The sequence below is a fragment of the Ammospiza nelsoni genome, chromosome 2 (genome assembly GCF_027579445.1).
Source record: "Ammospiza nelsoni isolate bAmmNel1 chromosome 2, bAmmNel1.pri, whole genome shotgun sequence".
Taxonomy (NCBI): domain Eukaryota; kingdom Metazoa; phylum Chordata; class Aves; order Passeriformes; family Passerellidae; genus Ammospiza; species Ammospiza nelsoni.
In genome coordinates this window covers 86,141,424-86,161,423 of record NC_080634.1, presented here as the reverse complement: position 1 = coordinate 86,161,423, position 20,000 = coordinate 86,141,424, and the positions used below count along the sequence as shown (strand labels likewise).

Genomic DNA, 20,000 nt, shown 5'->3' with positions numbered 1-20,000 from the left:
AGAGTACATTCCACTAATCCATGGAAAGTTATTGAACACCAGCTACTGTGCTAAGAGTTGCTGGTATTTGCTACACCATCCATTATTGCATTTGAAAACACATGTGTTAATGGGATGTAGGAGAAGACTAAAACACATAGTTTTCCATTAAAAAAGAGAATCAAGGGAGACAATGGAAAATTGAATTGTACATGACAACTTCAGTATTTTGGGCATGTTCCCATATTGAACAAGCTAGTGACATGTCACATGATAGGTTTCTCATCAGTACCATACAGGAGCTGCACAGCTTCCCAGAATCACTGGCATCATGAAACAGCTGCAACATCCTTAACCTATGGCCCTGTTTATAAATAGGCCACACACAACTTATGAAACAATAACACTGAATTAGCCTCTTAAAAGTCAATAAATTAGACTTCTACAGCTACAACAGGAGACACTGATAAACACAGATGATGCAAAGAACTGGGCCACTTTTCCACTCATGTTTTTATAGTATAAGCTTCTTCCATTAGAGTTGCAGCTGTTCATCAGTGGTCCCCATTTAAGGACTGGAAAAACAAAATCAGTCTTTATTCCTGCTGAAACAAATTCATTCTTACCTAGTTGGTGTTTTCTTGTCCTCTTCAGATATCAAAAACCAGACAAAATCAGCGTAGCTAATCTTCCCATCTTTTTGTGCTTTTCTACCTCTTGGAGGCCAATGAGGAAAAAGATAGAAAATTTATTTTAGAACACCTAGCTTTTACTAAGCAAAATTAAGGATTATTTTCGTTGTTGGTATTAACTATTTACTCCTAAATGATCCAGTGTTCATAAGATGCTAAATAGTTAACAGAAGAGCCATCTCAAAAATTTTTGATGATATATTGTCCACAAGTACAGAGGCTTTTTAGAATTTCTATTCAGGTAGAAGGAATGAGAACTTAAAAGCTTTACAGAACTCCACTAGCTAAAAGTTTTGGAATGAAAATATGAAGATAAAAATGAAACAGAAAGCTTAAGGAAGTAAATGTCCATGGCAAGAACATAATTGTCTGTTTCTACTCTCATAAATGCAGAAACCAAGTAAGTTGCACAGAGTCAACCTGTCTAGTAAAAAGTCAGGTAGGCAGTTCCTAGACATATTACATTTCAATAATGAAATTCATTTTTTGATGTTTTAACTTCAAGATGTCTGAAAAAATATGGTATATGTTTTTGTCTTGCCCATAAAACTCAGATAAAGGAGTAAGCTCTAGACATATTCCTGGTAAGTCTCTTATTTCAGCTTTTATTTCTGTTGATTGGTTGCTTTTTATCTCAGATATTGTGCTAGGAAACATTTCAAAAATTAATGAAATGCCATAAATACAAAAGAGGAAGTCAATCCCAAGGGGAGAAATGAAGAATGACTGTCAAAAATGTGAACTAACTCAACCGGAGGCATTCTTGTAAATTTATTGATGCAATAAGCATTGATTTTACAATTAGTACTTAAAAGCTCAGTTCTCCTCGCACATTTTATAGGTTTGAGGGATGGAAAAAGAATGATTTCTTCCTTCTTCATTCCCATCATACAATACCCAGTGGCCTGTGTTCATATGGGTAAAGAGAGTGAAGAACTTGAACCGTACCAAACATTCCAAGACCACTCCAGTACTACTAGAATTTAAACTACAAATCTCATCTTGAAATTCACTGCTCCTTTGTGAGGGGAGTCATCTTTTTCCCTTGGAATACCACTGAATTTAACAAGCAAAAATGAAATGGAATTTAGACCAGCATACAAAACAAGTACCTTGTTACTGCTCCTGAGAAGATGCGCTCTATCATCCTATTTGAAATTGCTGTGAAGAAAAGTTTGAAACAAAGTCAACTCTATGCAAGTTATTTTTGCATGTATCCTGTTGTTGAAGAGTTTACTGGAACTCTCCTCTTACATACACAGATCAGTGAGAATGATCAGGGGTAGTGCTCATTAATCCCTTTAAGTCCTTTTAGAGAGGATCACTTAACACAAAGCCTCCAAAGCAAAACTACAACCACCCAGCTTTGAATTCAAACTTAATGCAGAAATAGTAATCAAATTGCAATACAAGTAATAAAATTGGCTGATTAATAAAACTGCATTTCCCACTTCTTTGACAAGTAAATCATGTTTTCCAGTAGCAGTAAGTTTTACATGACCTTGGCAAAGAGCCAAACCAGAACTGGCACGATCACACATAATAAACATACCTTACTGATTCTGACAGGGGTCTATTTTTGACATGGTTTTGATCCGTGCTTCTATTTTGAAACCATTTCAGGGATTTTACAGACATGTCTGAACTAAGCACTACTTTTGTAAAGGATATTCAATTTATCCTTAAGAATCTGCAAAATTAAATTGCAGGTGGCACTGCAATTATTAGTTGTGTGTATTAGTTGTGCTTTCTTCCTAAAATGTACTAACTTAACAGAGCAGCCACTCAAATGAAAGTAGTTTTCCTTTCTCACTGTCCTAAAGCACAGTCAAACTTTAGTAGGCAAATTTTGAGAAGCAATCAGAATTGTGTTTATCCTTTTTAATGTGGGATAATACTCCATAATCACTTTGTGCTTAGGTAAGCTTTCCAGTCCTGAAAGGAACACTATGAAGGTGGACACAAGGATCTAAAAAGAGCCCCAACAGTTCCATACAAGCCACAAGAATATTTAAAATAGAAACAAGCATGCAAGACTATAGAATCACAGTCAATGCATATTGTACATGCTGCAAATGTAAACTTGCTAACTAGTGCTTAACAGTATTAAAGCAAAACACACTGCAGCTGATTTAGCAAAACTCCAAATAAGCCAAGTACCTGAAGGTATGTTTGCCTTTTCTACTCTATCCATATCTAGCCATAAAAGTAATGCTACTTGAGTAATATCAGTAAAATGGATTTTGTCCAAGATAACAACCCAAAATTTCCAAATAAAACCATTTATAATACACCAACACATAAGTGATATTTGCCCTACTTCTTTATCAAGATCAGAATTCAAATTCAGAATTTTCCTCAAATCTGGTATTTGTAGATGCAAAGTAGCATCACAGATGACTTGTCCTGCTTTAGTTCACTGAGTCAGCAGGACCAGCTACACCAACAGACTCATGAAACTGTCCTTGGCATTAAACCACTTCCTCAGCTCAAAGTTTACAGGTTATTTAATACATGTAAACAAAGGTGCTTCATTTGTCATACCATAATCATTATGTCGAGCTAAATCCTTCCGATCAATATAGAGGTCATGGTCTGTGTCCAGCTCCCAAAATTTGCAATAGATAACATAAAAATGTTCATATGAGAAGTACTCTGTCAGCTGGTTAATATCAGCTTCCTCTTCCAATAATGCCACATTCTATTATCAGAAGGACAAACAGAACATATTAAAGAGTTTGTAAGATTTATTTTTTGAATGGTCTGAGTTCTCATAACTAAGTTAATATTTAAGTGGAACAAGTTAATATATAAGTGGAAGCTATTTCAGTGGAACAATTTTTGTTTTCAGGGACAATGCACACCATACAGTGTGACAGCAAAACTGAACACGTGGCAGAAAATGAATGCATTCACAAAAGAATGAACAGATCAGACCAACTTCTGCTACACACATTTACATGTATACAGCTCCAGATAGAAAAAGTTACATTTAAACATATTCTAATGTATGAGAATTAATGCAATTGGGTCTTCATTACTTTTTGGAAAAGGAAGAAATGCTATTTATGTTACTCCCTTAAGCCTTTAGTTAATGCAGTTTTTTAAAACTTCCAGAAATATCTGTCTTGCAAAATTTTAGATATTGCAAACCTGCAAAAAGTTGCTTTTCCTGAGTTCATTACAAGTTATTTTCCCAGACCAGGACCTATTTACTGTATAAAATATTCTCTGTATGACCTGCAAAAAAGAGAAAATGGAAAGAAACTTTAGCTATGGTAATTAAATACCCATCCAAATATTTCTCAAAGATGTTTTAGTACAGCTGCATTAGAGAGCTCCATGTTTCCCCTATTTCTATTGTTCTCATTAGTTAGAACTTCTCTTGTGTCATATTATCCACTATTCAAATAATTTCTAAATCTATATCTAAACTCATCTAGATGAGTTTTATTTCAATGCTGCAGTACCTATATCTCACTCAGTAATGTTGCAGAATATTATGTGCTATCCAAAATATGTATATTGGCAATTTCACTACCTCAAGTCTTCCAGATCTACAGGATACAATCAAATAAACCTATTAATATATCTTATTACTTCAGATTTAAAGACCTGCATTTGCTGTGAGACTGTTTTACTTCATAACTGATTTTACAGAAATAGAATTAGGACTGCTTAAGAATTAAGAGTACAGCAGATGTTGCTACTTCTGAAGTCTACAAACACAACAAATCTACATCTGACAGAAATATTTCCTGCAGGTGCAAAGAGAATGTTTTTCCCCATTTTACTTCATTCTATTTGGAAAAAAAAACCCTGTTAATAGCATTAAAAGAACATTAATATTTTCCAAGTGAAGAACAAAATAAAATAATCTATGCACGAAACTAGTTCTTGTGCCATGACTGATACTGGAACCAGAAACAAATACATCCATATGAGTACTCTACACATCTTTAAAAATAAATTTTACATGTACTTCAACTCAATGATCTTACAGGTCTTTTCCAAACTAATGGTTCTATGGCTATTTTGGGCAACTCATGCATTCGCTATAATTTTCTCAGATTTAGTTTACAAACTCAAGACTTGAAATATGACTTCAAAATATATTTTTTCTGCTACTTAACTGAATTCAGGATTCACCTCAATTAGTTTGACTTAAGAAAACCAGGTGTACATTTCAAGTCAGTTATTCACCACTAAACAAAACAAAAAAAAAAACCAACCAAAAACACCCCAAGCATATTATGAACTATAACTGCTCAACTGGTGTTTGATTATACCTGCTAACTGGCAAGACTCAGTAATGCATGTGTAGTGCTTCACTTGCAAGAGAGCAGGTACTAAGATTCCTCTCCTTAGGAATCCCTTTCCTGCAATTAATATGTCCTCCCAACTACAGGCTAAGCTTTTTATCACTTCAGACTTCAACTGTAGTAAATCAATAGTTTAAACTAACCAATCTTTTTAAAATTACAAATAGAAGAATAATGTACTGATGAAGTTTTGAAAGAAAACTTAAACTGTAGAGCAGCAAGCTCCTCAGTTCTTACTTTGAACAAGAACAGCTGGTTCAATGACTCCAGACAGAAGAATAGATTATCCTGCCTCTGAAACTTAATTAACTTAATTCTAATTGTGAATTTAGGGAAGGCCTATTTTTTTGGCTTACACTACAAAGCAATTTTTTCTAAAAAGGTTTTTGCCTTAGTTTTGCAACTTAATCCGTCTGCATGTCATTATCTCATCTGTTATACATTTAACTGGTCTAAAAATAAAAACAAAATTGAATGTTTGGTAAAGACAACTGGGAACAAACTTAAACTGCTTTCTAAAGTAAACTGATGCAGAGCGTAAGCAAATTGTCAGAGAATTGACTTTACTATTCTGCAGAGTGCTTTGTCAGAAGGGAGAAGAAATGCTGCAATACAGAGACTACCATTTCAAGAACTCATAGTTCAGATATGCACCTAACATCCTGAAAAAATAAATGTAGTATCTTATTTGTAACAGCAAACATTTTAAACTTATTTCAGCTTTATCTTGGCCATATATAACGGGACTGACCAACAAACCTATAACATATCTTAGGAGACAGACCAGATTGCTTTCATGGCTTACACAACACGTGCTAAAGAGATGTATGTAATGTGCATGCATACACACATACATATGTGTAGGTATATACAAAAACCCAGCAGAATGGCTCATTTGCTTTGCAGCTGGATGTATCCTTTAGATGAAGCTTCATGTAGCAAGGTTAAGCTAACTGAATACAGGTATGAAATGGCTTCTTTCATTATAGGTAAAATAATCTATTATCATTAATAACTTGCAGGACAGAATTTTGGAAGACTGTAACAAGCACAGTGGTCAAAGCGTGGTGCAAATAATGTCAAGGTTGTGGGTTTGACCCCTGTATGGATCATTCACTTAAGAGTTAGACTTGATTCTTGTGGGTCACTTCCAACTCAGAATATTCTGAATTTTGTTAATAAAATACTTCCAGTAACGATTTATTCAATATTGCTAAACTTTCTCCAATAAGCTGTTCCTCCAAAGAAAAGTAACTGGACATTGCAGGACCTTTTCTTTCCTACTCTTTTTCAGGTCATTCAGCAAGCTTTCACAATTTTAACCAGAGCAGGCTGTGACACAACGAAGAATCCACAAAGAAACAAAACAACTCACAGGCAGAACAATTCCTTCAATCACAACTGACAGGAAAGTTCTGTGAGCTCAGGTAATCATTATAACAAGAAGCAAAACCTAATGCAGCAGGACATACTTGATAGGCCAGCAAGTCTCTGTAAGAAGGATGTAACAAACAAAACCCAAATGCTCTCAAAAAAAAACCTTCCACAATTTTAACCTGGGTCATAGTGTAAGATGGATATAAGATGGATGCATGGCTTTTTTTTTCTTGGAGAATATTAATTAAGCTAGTTTTCACATGCACAAAGAAAGTGAACTGAATGTCATTTTGAAGAATTTTAATCTTTTGAGACTTCAGTGGAATCGACTGTCTAGTCCTCAGTTGAGAAAATTTAATGTCACCGATTTCTCCCTTGGGTACAGAACAAATACTTCAGTCACATAACCCTGGGAAGACAGGAATTGAACTTTTCATGCACAAAAACCTTCCTTGGAAGAAAAGTCCCCAGAGAGACAAGTGGCAAGCAGCTTCAATATTATCATTATTTCACTTAATACTGAACATAATCATATTAATATAGATGTTTCATTCAAGACTTCATTTAATTAATCCCAGACTAAGGTCAGGATTCTAATGAATGCAGTCTACAGCCACAATCAAGAGTTTAAGATAACAGCCTGCTCTTCATTTAATGCTCATTAACTTATCCAACACTATTACAATTCACTGCTTCTCTTACTAGTATTAAATTCAGCAATTCCTTAAAAATGTTGATAACTATCAGGCCTAAGAATGACTCCTTTTCCACAAAATTTCTAGTTACGTAGAAATGAAGACTTAAGAGCCTGCTCTAACTCTACTCTTCCCATGGGACAAAGATGCTTAGAGACATTTGACTAATCTTGATTTCCTTAGTTAACCAAAAAATAGCTTTTCCAGATACAAATCACTTACTGTTGTAATATACCGAGAATGGAATTCAGATGCTTCTTTTAAAAATAAAAGGCCTGGATGACTATTCACCACATCCTACAAAAAACAATATCACAAGGAGCATTCATTAGTATCCATTTAAGACAATTAGCAAAGAATAGCACACCTGCTATTCCTTAACCAAAACAGTTTAAACTAACTACCACAATCATTACTGATAACTATGTTTTCACCAAGGCTTCAGACAAATCACATTACAAACCTTTTAAAAATAAAATAATCTTTTAAATAAATTGGATAAACAAAAGCTTTCCTGTATTTTAGAAATATTTTTAATAGGGTTTTTTTCTCTGTATTTTAGATAAGCTGAGGATTTTGAACACTGCTGACTGTCCTAGCTTGTAATTCTGTGTCTATGATTCAGTGAAGTCAATTCAGGTTTTATTCACTCATTTCTATAGGTGGTGTTTGCTGCTCTTCCAACAAAGATATATTAGGTTTGAATTCATATCCCACTTCTCCTTTGCCCTCCAAAGGGCTACCTGACTTAAATAACTTTAACTGACTTATGAAACATCAAAGATTCTAATACATATATTATTCCTACAATTGATTTTAAATCTTACCAGGGTGCTTAAAAAACATCTCACCTTATACAAAATTATTAACTGTAAAACAAGTCACTAGCATCTCAGTGGATCATGCAAAGTCAGTTGCACTAAATATTATCAATAAACTTTAATGATGACCATGAAAAAGTATGTTTAGTTCAAGCAACTCAGGGCTTTGCCAGTTCATCATTTTGTGGTGTTCCTAGAAATAGTTTCAACTGCAACTTACTTGTAAAAAAGGAATGAAGTCTTCTTGCACCAAGTAGTTACATCCAGGGTTCATCAGAAGATGAACAAACTTCGCAGCATCATCATAGCAGGTCTGAAGTACTCTGAAATGGAAATATTTCTATTTAGTATTCTACACAGAAAATTGCTCATGCTACCTCATGCAGGCAACCTAGAGCAAGGCCTATGAAACAATATTTATTAAAAAGGTCATTACAAATGTCAAACCATGCTCCAAGTGAACTTATCAAAGCAGAAATGTCTCTTAAATTGATGTTAAAGGAGGTGGGTACACCATGTAATCGATTACATGAAAGGACAATTTAAAGTTAAAATTAGAAAAGAGCTAAAAATAAAAAGCACATTGCTCAGAACTGGCATCTACAAGTAAGGGCCATGGTTTTCACTTCTCATGAACTGTCATTTACCCAAACATTTTAAAATCTATAAACCCTGTAAATGAAGATTTGTTTATATTAAAGTATTATTTAGTTACATTTTCCCATGTACAAGCTTGCTGACAACAGCTGATTATGGGAAAGTGTTTTATTCCCCTTTACAAGACAAGATCACATTCAGAACTTAAAATATCACATTTCAATGCAAAAAAACCAGTACTTCTAAAAACAGTAATCTACTTACTTCCGCCACATTGCAACAAATTTATGAACTGACACGTATCCTGTTCGTTCACCTCCAGCACAATAAAACAAAGGACCTTTCCAGTACAGTGGGCATTCACAAGCCTACAATTAAAGTATACATCAAGTCAGCTTATTGATTGCTTATCTGAGGGCTACTCTTCTATTTATGGATCCTTCAAAATTTACAAGTGTTAAGAAAAAAGCATTAGGGAAGAGATTTTTTTAAAACCAGTTTCTGAAACCAGCTTCACGTCCTGAAATAATCTATTTAAAGCAACTTTAGGCTGAAATCCAAAAGTGGAGAGCAAAACACAGGGAAACTTGTAGCATTCCTAATGGACTAACACAGTGAGTCACGTGGCTGTCTGTCCATGCTCCAAGCAGCTGAACAGAGTCCATCTTAAGCTCCACTTCAAGAGCTGGATGTCTTTAAGCTAAGCTCAAGACAGCACACTTACAGACCCTGTGAACTGGAGCAAATTGACACTTGTCTGGCTCAGAAGATGGCTCAACTCATCTGCATCCTTTGCACGTGCATGGCACATCCTGTATCCAATTTTAAGTAGCAGGCCAGCCTGCCCTGAGCAGCAGGATCTCGCTTTAGGGTACTCAACAGCTACACATTCCCAACTCCAGTGTAAGCACAAGCACCTAAAGCCCAAGTGTCTGCAGCTGTAACAGCCAAGAGCCCAGCCTGCCTAAAACAGACTCCAGCTGGGAGCAGTCAGACATGCTGGCATCCCCAAGGATCTCCAAAACCACTGAATACTGCAAGATGTGTAAGGTCACTGGAGCAAAAGTACAATTACTTCTCATGCAATAGCTTAACTAGTACTTCAAACAGAATAAAAGAAGTGGTTGTGATGAATACTGTCCTCATCACTGAATAACAGGTGACCAGACCCTTTCAGCTTCCTTGCTGAGAGAGAAGGGTCTCTTCCCTACCTCCTTACTTCTATGTACTTCTATGTTGGAAGGACCTGTGGAAGACAGGGATCCTATCATTCAGCTTAGCAGTAAAAAAGTTTTGGTGAGGCAAACTCCCAGTCCCGCTCTTGTGAGCAGTCAGTTTCTCTTTTCAAGACCCTGGACAAAGTGACAGGAACATAGATGAGAACCTGAAACTCATCAGCAAGATCACAACTTGCAGTGAGATTTCAAGCATTAATTCAATATAAAAAAATGGAAATTTAAGTCCATTATTAACTAGCTTATTGTCTTTAAATTTACAGAGAAGTTTAAAAAAGTATTTGCTGCTTTCTAAGCTAAGTATTTTGTCACTCTGCCATAACTCTAAAGTAGCTCTTCAAGAATAACTTGAGAGCTATAATCTCAAGTTACCAAACCATCCTGTCTTTACCAGTGTCTTTGCAATGGAGGTTTAGCAGAATGAGAAAAAAAACTCCAACCTGTGTGAATATCTGAAAACAAAACATATATTAGGAGTGCTTTTGCCTTAACTCTCTTGGTCAATGTGGAATGGAGAACAACATACAATCTTGTTCTTTAGTATTTGGTTACTTATGCAGCAAAAAAAGTAGTTCAAGTTTTGTTTTAATGTTTTGTTTCTTTTTATAAGGTCATTTGATAGACAGCTAATGCAGAAACTTCCACATAACTATTATCAACGATGTAAAATATCATTAAATACTAATGTGTGGGAGATGGAAACACACAATACAAGAAAAGCAAGCACACAGAACTCATCTTTCCTTTCCACAGGAGTACAGTACAAAAAGAAAATGGCCAGCAAGTTCTCACCTTTGCAACCTTACCCATGTCTTCTAACGTTGCCCTCTCATTCGGAAATTCAGAAAAAGTTTTCTCAATTTTGGCAATCACAGCATCTATATTTACTTTTTCCTTAGGACATCCTCGAGGAAAGTAAAAAGTTGGAATGTTTTGACTATGTGGTGGTGGCAAAGTTTCTTCCTTCTTTGTTTGAACCTAAATAGATAAATACACATTTGACAGTCAAGTACCATGAAATCACATAGTCCTCCACAGATGACTTAAATCTCTTGGTATTCTATTTTTCAACACACCTTCAAAAAGATTTCAGATTATAAATTGAATAAACTATTACAGAATATGGGCACATCAGAAAAATTGATGAGTATTTCCAAAAATGGTCATTTAGAAAAACTTCTAGGATGTTAAATATTTAATAAAAACAACTTCAATCTTCAACACATATCACATTTCAAGACTGATACATTGGACAGCTTCTTGGGGACACCTGAAATTACTCACGTTGTATTATCTGTTTCAGGAAAAAACCTTTCAACCTCCATCTTAACAGATATTATGAAAGAATTTGCTTTTGAAATACTTCTAGTTTTACAGATTCAAGGTTTTGAAATAAATATAATAACTTTGTTACAAGCCACCAACCTATTTAATAAAGTTATGATGAAGATTTTGGGTTTTTCGCTGTAAAAAATTATAGATTTTATAAAGGTAGCAAACAATGCCTGCAGAGAGGTTTTTTTTGGGTAAAGTATATACCATGAGAGTTTAGAAAGCTGTTTCTCAAGAATTGTGATACACCACATCACTAAAAAAATCCCCCAGATGACCTGTAACAAGAGAAATTTATTTAAAAGCTTTCAAGTTCAGTAAAGAAGAATTTACCTAGTAGTCAGTTTCCAAAAGAATGCCAAATACGGCATAGAAGCAAAGATAATAGGTAAAGTAACAACAGAGTTAGGAAACAACTCAAACTTAGCAATTAAACCAAATTAAAGTCCTTATTCCCAATACTACTATTAAAATGTAAAAACATTGCTATAGGGTGACTTGTCCTAGTGATGAATGTGTTAAAGATTCTGCATCTAATCTCTCATTTTCAATCATAACAGGGGGAAAATAAGCTCAAAATCTCTCCAAAAACCCTAACCCTTGTTTTTACTCTTTATCACCTTTGCCAAAGTGCCTGTAAACATACCCAGCTCTTTTACCATAACTATAGTCCTTCCTTATGTGAGTGGAAGAACTAGGTGCTTATGGACAACAGATTTTAATTTGCAGAGTTCCACACCAGGACCCTTCACTGGAATGCTACATATGCAAAAAACCCCAAAACCAAAAAAACAAAAAAAACCCACAAACCCAAAGAAACTCTGAACTAACCTTTCCTTCCTCTCCTCTGCATTTGAGCCAGAATTCCTGTCCACAGCTGCAGAATTACCTTAACTATGTCACAAGATTTATTCCATAGAAGAAAATGTTACCTTGAATCTGTGACACCAGGAGTCAATGTCTATCACTTTCTATGAATACTGTTAAGTAACAACTTTTAATATCTTATCATTGGTTCACCAGTCCAGTTGATGAAGTAGTTTAAAATAAGAGTGCTATAGGGTATCAAAAATCCCTTCCAACTCCAGACTTCCAAAATTTTAGGAAGTCTAAAGACAGCAATGCTTTATTCTCTAGGTAAAATCACCACCAGCACTACAAATAATGTCTGTAACGGGGTGAACACCTTGTTTCATTCTACAAGCCCAGCTCTACCCATGAGCACTTTCCAAGAGCTCTTGCAATTACCCTATTTTCCCCATTTCCAAGAACTGCCTGGACTGACACAAGATTAGCTCAGCTGATCAGAGCATGTTGCTAATAACACCAAGGTCATGAGCTCAATCCCTGTACAGGTTGTTCATTTAAGAGCTGGATTTGATGATCCTTGTGGGTCCCTTCCAGTATTGCTCAGAATATTCTGTGATTCTGTGACAACCACTCCCATGTGAGCTGCTCAAATGGCCACACAGCAGCAGGTGCTCCAGCTTTTCAGAGGTGCCCGATGAGGAATGCCTCATCCAAGAAAAGGGAAAGTGCAAATCACAGACTACTAACATTCCCTGAATGTTGCTGATGTCATGAGGATATCATCAGCAAATGTTGATATCATCAGCATTTTGAAGAAGCTTAGTACAAAGAAGCAAGGCATTTTCAAAATCCACAGCTAGGGAAATTTAGAGCCTCAGATAGAAAATTTCTTTTAAAAGCAAAGCTAGAAACAGAGGGAAGACTACACTGGAAAAGATCCCAGGAGAAAAAGAAAAGCTGTCATCAGAACCATTTGATCATTGGATACTATATTTTTTCAGAAACCACTAATTTAGATACCACAGTTACACAAGAAATTATTTCCATTGGTCCAGGTTATAAGCTGTTCTTAAATATAGATGGAAATCTCAATTCAGGATTTGTACTAAGACCTATCCAAGCACAAGTTATTTAAAAGAATTATAAGATAAGGGCTTTTTATTTATTTTTCATCTTATAGTCTGGAACACGTTCAAAACAAAGATTATAAGGAAGAAGTTCAGCAACCAATTCAGAACTTAAGACAAACATATAGTTGAAGAAAAATGATTTTTCTAAGATGAAAATGTTATATTGAAACATTTGAATTCAGCATGCTTACTGTAAAAATATGTAATATTTAACCTGTAAGACGGAATATTAATTCTAAGACCAAATACAGACTACAAATCTGTCCCAGCAAGACAAATTAACTCTCCCTATACTGAAAGATGTCTATTTTCACATGCTGGTTTCTCCAAGTTGGCAAAAGAAGAAACTATAAAAAGGCTTCATTTGTATTAGCAAGTGTATGATCACAGTCATTTCTGCTAGAATTATTTGGTGCCTACATATAGGCATCTAGTGAGAATACCATCTAGGGCACAAAAAAAAATGCCCTTGAACATTCCTTGTGGCATCCAGCACAGCTCTCAGTCTGCATCTGCCACGTGGATGATCTGAGCATGCTAATGCTTCTTAAATGCCACCAGCAACTTGGAATGGGACAATTGAATTGTGCTGTTAATGTCAGTCAACACAGGAATAGGAACTGTACCAAAGAGAGAAGCACATTGTCCAAAACCATGAGCTCCAACTCATGCACTATAAAGTTGATATTACATCTCCTCCCTCTTCTCACCTTCCCAAGAAGGGCCAGAGATTCTCCTCTCAGTCTGAATAACCAAAAGGCTTCTTGTACAACTGAGGCTGCTCTGCTGTGTGTGCTCTAATGAAGGAATGTGTGATACTAAAAGGGCTCTAAAAATGTCACTATTTTCTGTTCAGGTGCTAGTTACTTCTGTAGAGGCACATATTGCATAGCTGATGAAGGAGTCAGTTCTGCTATTTCAGAACAATCTAAATGCACTAATTGCATGAGATTGGGCTGTTCTAAAATGAATTATAATTTTAACTGGGGAATTCCTTCATTAAAAATAACAGCCAGAAGCCTACTAACATCCAGTCTTAGACTGGAAAATCTGCAGGAATAGTTCATTAATCTTTTTGCACAACTACTCCATTTCAGTGGTCAATTTAACGTTTAGAAAGTGATCTACATTTTCCTGTTGTTTTAAGTTAAAACCTTTAAAACTTGTAACAGTAAGCTAAACTCAAAAAAAGAGACTTGCTTGGTCAGTGAAAATTTTCCCTGCAACTTGCTGAGAAAGAGTACCAACAACAGCATGCTTGGAAATAAGGAAAAGAGCTATATAAGCTTGTAAATAACTCAAACAGATGTGTGTTGAAGTGCCAGGACTGAAGGGAGCATTAAACTTTGCAATAAGTATATATGAAGTCCAGGATCTGTAAGTGTATTGCAAAGCTGCCACTGAAGTTTAGGTTTTATATAACAGATGGGAAGTGAGGATTCCTTGAAAACATCTTGTTTGCAGTAATGTAAATAAACTTCTGTAAGATTTGTCTGTTGGAGAATTCAAGAAAACCTTTAATACACAACCAGTTTTCATTCTTGAGAAACAGAACTGTAAAGACTGTCCATAGCTACCCAACACTTGCCTTGATTTTTACAGTGAAAGAAATGGAAATGGAAGTTGTTATCCCATTGAGGTCACTGTTCAAAGGGCAAAACTTCTAATATTAATTTTGCAACTTTCCAGATCCTTTTCCAATCCTTCTTTCAGAAGTTGTTTATATAAATGGCATAAATCAGTATTATAATTAAAATACAGTGACATATTAGTATATACCAGAGAACATGGATACACCATATTCCAAAGAGAGAAATTAATTCTTCAAGCTAGACAGTCTTCTTACATCTACCACCCGATGAGTGGCATCCAGCAGAGTTAACTTTGTTATAAGCAAAAAATAAAGACAGTGGAAATTTTAAAAGGGTGGGCTTTTCCTTCTCTCTTAATTGTAAGAGCTGATGCTATGATATAATCATTCAAGTACAGGATATATTGCTGAAATAACAAGGAAGGGAGGAATTGATCCCAGGTATTTTAATAATGTATGCTCAGTAATGTCTAGCTCTAACATTTGCATGTAGCAACTGCCAAAGCAGAAACACTGAGCCCCATGAAGGGGTTGAATATGTGGATTCAAATGCAAGTGAGTAAAACCTCACTTATAAAGGACTTGCTGGAAAAAGAAGCAAAGTACATATATTTGTGAATTTAATACTCTTTTAGACATTTCTGAGATTAAGACATGAACTTGGGTTGGAAGGGACATCTAGATCCAACCCTTCCTGCTGTGGGCAGGGGCGCCACCCACTAGATGAGGTTGCTCAGGGCCCCATTCAACCTGGTCTTAAACACTTCCAGGGATGGGGGATCCACAACTTCCCTGGGTTGCCTGTACCAAGGCCTCACCACTCTCATAGTAAAGAATTTTTCCTCTCTTTTTAGTTTAAAGCCATTCCCCCTCGTCCTATCACTATCTGGATTGAACTGATTGGTATTTACATTGTTTTGACAGGACTACAGAATAAGATAACTTCATTCAGAAATGTTGATTACACCAACATTTTTTCTTCCTGTTTCTCTGAAAAAAGCCCAACCTTAAACATTTAAAAATACTTACAGAATTTGCAGTCAGCTCTTGCTGTAGTATTTGACAGGAATTTCCATGATAATGATCATACTAGAGAAAAGTCATTGGAATGCATACAACAGGGTCAAAAAAGGACCCCAAAAATTCTACCTCACATTTACATCCAACTTTACATTAGGATTTTACTAACTGATGCACCACAATCTCCCCCCCCCCAAAAAAAAAGGCATTAAATATTGAAAATACTATAAAGAGATTTTTGCCTATCAAATAGATAAAATAGGCTGGTTCAATTCCTTAGTAATTTTCAACTAGGAATTTAGGAGGAAAAAAGGTCTGTTGCAATATTGCTTACAATGTGCAGTACATAAGTTAATCTAGTTCTTCAACAGACTAGGTCATCTAGTCTTATATATTCTACTTTATGCTAAACTTACCTGGATGAACCAAAGTGCATAATAAGCTAAGAGGATTTTCTGCAGAGATATGCAATTCAGACTTTTAAATCCTAATATCCATGCAACCACCCAACAATGAAAACAGATAACTGCATGAAGTTCCCTGACACAAAACAGAAAATGGAAGCCAACATGGAGATTCAAAGGGTAAAATTTTTTTAATGAGTCTTTATTAAATTCAGTGAGTTCTTAAGAATACAATGTGTGTTATGGCTGATCAGTTAAACAGTAATTGTGAATGTAATAAAAAGTTGTCAGTAAGCAGGCTCACAAGGAACACCTAACCAGCCTTCCCATCCCTCTGCTCTGTTATTGCTATCAATCTAAGTCTGATCAATAAAATCACAGAAATATTTCCTTTTAAGCTTATTATCTAATTGACTGCAAAGTGAAAGTCAACATTTCCCTCTAGATAAACAATTGACATTATCAGTAGTTTTATGGAATTTAAGTCTTGAAAATCTCACATAAGACTTGCACTACTATTATTTAGAAAAGGGTTCATTCTCATTTGGAGGAAAGACAACAGTTTTGAAAAACCTGTTCTAATATATAAAATACTTTAACATGCTGAAGCGCCTTCAAAAATCTGTTTCAGGATAGACAAAGTAAGGTTACTACCAGAACTTTCACCAGAAGAAGCCCAGAGAAACATGCCCTCTGTAACATAAGCTCTTTTGACCTTGTGGTAGACATTTACATTTAAAATTATTTGAGTTGAAGTGTGATGCTTTTATTGCTTTCTGTGTCATCCTCATTAGCATCTTTCCAGCCAAACTAATGAGATTTTTTTACTGCAAGAGTTCACTGATTGTACTACTTCCCATTCAGCTTGGTGTGCTAAACAGTATTTTCTCCTCTGTGAAAGATGATCCTTGGACAACTTAAAACTTTGAAAATTTCTGGGTTCTTCTTCCAGCCAAGTTCTATTATTCTAAAATGAAATTATTGCACTGAAAATCATCTTAAAAACACTAAGTTTATCTGAAATCTTAATAATGAACTTTACAGCATGGCATAAGCTATACCACAGCACACCTGCATCTTCCCCTTCCTCCACAGAATTTACTTGCTTCACTAGTGACATTGAAGCAATATGGTGAATTGCCTCAGGTCACCAAGACAGCTGAAGAGCAAAATTAAAACTCCTTATTTGTCTTCACCAAATCTCACTCAGTTGGTGCCACTTAGAAGCAACGTGGTTCTGCTGCTAACATAAGGAAGATCAGGGAGTACTGCAGCAGTATTGTTTAAAATCAGATTACATCAGGCTTAAAACCATGCTAAGATTGTGATTAATTTTGCATAACTTAGTCAGAAATATAAAACTGATCAAACCCTGAGATACCTACAGAGAATGAACCCATGCTAAACCAGTCATCAAGGTATATATGTAAAAGTCTTTCCTCTGGCAACAATCATTTTAGTCCCAGTTGTTTCCTTCTATCCCGGACTTCAGCTTGCTATCCTTCAGTGACTGTCTGGCAGCTGTTTTTAGATGGGCTATAGAGACTAATTTTATCATACATGCTTCTCTTTCTTTCCACAGTAAGAGATAAACATCCATTAATTTTAACCCTGCTGCAGTTTTACACCAGCTTACTTTTGCTGTTAGCCTTAACTCCGATGAATGAAAATTTCATTCATCCAGTCTGGTCTGTAGTCAATATTTGTGCTACATGGGGGGAAGGAAATGGAAAAATTAATACACTTTCCCATAAAATTCTAGCAATATACCATTAGAAGAAAAAAGGTACTTTAACCTACACTGTTTCCAATTTTATACATGAGACCCGAATTAAGGTCTGAGAGCATGGTTCAGCAAATCTCCCAAAGCAGCCTATGTTCCAGTTAGCAATCCTGTGTTCAGATTCTGACCAGAAAAATACGGTGGGACTCTCCTTCCTGCATCCCAGTTTGTGCATTCATCTCAGTTTTAAATAAATGGACTATCACTCTCATCTCATTTATGCATATTCTTGGCCATTTACTCTCAAGTCTATTTCTGTAAAAAGGCATGTGGTAATCTGGTCTTGTGTTCAATGCAAATGTTAACCCTCAATGATGAATTGACTTTACTCTAGAGATGAACCCGTACACGGCTCTGTCCCATTTTGGGATCACTGACATGTTACAGCATGTCAGTGCTGCAATTCCATAAACAAATTAGAAGAGATTCAGTGATGTTTAGAGCAGACAGGAGTAACACAAGGAAGGATCCTAGGTAACAGTAAAAATGAAGCCTGAAGAAGACCCTAATTTCTGATTCTGAGGTAAGAAATGAAATGGGTTTTTTTAAGCTGTTTGCTATATGAAGATAATTTCTCCCCTTAGTTTAAGATAGCAGAGTAAGTAGTAGTACTCTTAATTTTGTGATAGCCTGTCCAGTTTGAAAAAAATGGTGTGTTAAGGGCCACCACGTGGATAAGTCTTGAAAATCTTCCTATAAGGCATAAAGAATTATGGTACAACTATCATTAACACTTTCCCCCTTTATTTAACCAAGCCAAATTGAAATAGCCAAAATGATCCCCAAGAAAAAGCCACTGAAGTGTCAGCACTGCAGCAGAGCATGGAAAACTTTGGACTATCTACACAAACCCATCTGGGAAAGCATATTCTAATGTAGGAAGAGACTGTAAGCAGTGGCATCCAGCAAAAGTTTCCACCTGAAACTATGAAATGCATTCCATACATACTATCTGGGGTATAGAATTTAAAACCACATTCAACTAAAAGCATTTGTGAATGGCCACCACAGGCAAGTCATATCACATATACACAAGAAAAGTAGCACTGGGAAACTTTCAAATGGTCAAAATCTGATTTTCACTTGTTAGTGAAGGCTGAGGTAAACGTATTTTTCTGCATGATACCTAACCATTATAGCACACACTTACCAATCTCCTCCCTTTCAGTAATATATATGCTGCACTAACAGAAGTCTCACTCAAGTTCTTCTACAACTCTGATTTTGGAAATACTGAGATTCTCCCAATTTGCAGCTTGGTAGAGCTGACATAGGTAAATCATGCAGTCCTGCTGGGAACTGGAAGATGCTATTGCAAAAGCATTATTGCTGTAGAAACACCTCCAAATATGGCTGCATACTTTTTCTTTGTACAGCTACACAGAGCTTCAATATAAAAAATATGGAGTATGAAGAACTTACTGATTTATTCAGAAAACACTTGGGTTTTCACAAACACAAAATGGAAGATGTAGAGTTACCTGTGCCCCCCAAAGGGGCACAAGACCATTCCACATTGCATCTACATCCATTGGTAACTTGCTTCATTTGCTGACAAAACTTTTACCAAAGGCTTCTAGAGTGAGGTTTGCTCTGAGAATTTGCCATCACTGGTAATGATGCCACTTTTTATCCAGTGAAGATATTTTCTCTCTTTCATATGCCTTACTAATTTAAAAACGAAAAAGGGTACACATTATAAAATGAAAAAAAAACAGGAGTCTTCAGAAAAACCTACCCCACGAACCACAATTTCCTAAAATTTTCTAATTTTCTTTTACATTTCGTAAGACAAAAGCAGTAGAAAAATTAGTCACTGATAGTATAACTGCTAGTGCCTGTGAGTTGTTGTCAAACAGGATACAGTTTATGAATTATGTCAAATTAAGTATCCTAATCACTAATATGTACTGTTAGTCATATAGTTGCAGCTTCCTCAGAAAATACTCTGATTGCAGATTAAATCAGTTCCTCTATTCCTTCCCAGTGTATTCTGTTCCCCAACTGTTTCTGGGGCACAATCTGGCAAGTTCCTCCTAGTACATGATTATTTTGATTGTACACAGCCAATGGACTGACAGGTACACCCGAGGCAATTCTAACATTTGTCTACAGCAAACAGCCCTTGTCAGGACAGGCCATCAGTTCAACATCAAAAGTAACACATACAGCTAAGACAGACATCCACTTAAACTCTGCAATAGCTTTTTAT

General features: G+C 35.8%; 1 protein-coding gene across 2 annotated transcripts in view; it reads right to left on the bottom strand.

The window, feature by feature from the left end:
* LOC132069981 (serine/threonine-protein phosphatase 2A regulatory subunit B'' subunit beta-like) overlaps nucleotides 1-20,000 on the bottom strand; it is a 44,967-nt gene that overhangs the window by 5,333 nt on the left and 19,634 nt on the right. For both annotated transcript variants that reach the window (XM_059466500.1, XM_059466501.1), the window contains 8 exons: nucleotides 10,511-10,696; nucleotides 8,748-8,851; nucleotides 8,107-8,209; nucleotides 7,288-7,362; nucleotides 3,825-3,911; nucleotides 3,216-3,372; nucleotides 1,784-1,832; nucleotides 606-695 (listed from right to left, as the gene is read on the bottom strand). In XM_059466500.1, coding sequence (XP_059322483.1) covers nucleotides 606-695; nucleotides 1,784-1,832; nucleotides 3,216-3,372; nucleotides 3,825-3,911; nucleotides 7,288-7,362; nucleotides 8,107-8,209; nucleotides 8,748-8,851; nucleotides 10,511-10,696 — 851 coding nt within the window. The remainder of the gene's footprint in view (nucleotides 1-605; nucleotides 696-1,783; nucleotides 1,833-3,215; nucleotides 3,373-3,824; nucleotides 3,912-7,287; nucleotides 7,363-8,106; nucleotides 8,210-8,747; nucleotides 8,852-10,510; nucleotides 10,697-20,000) is intronic.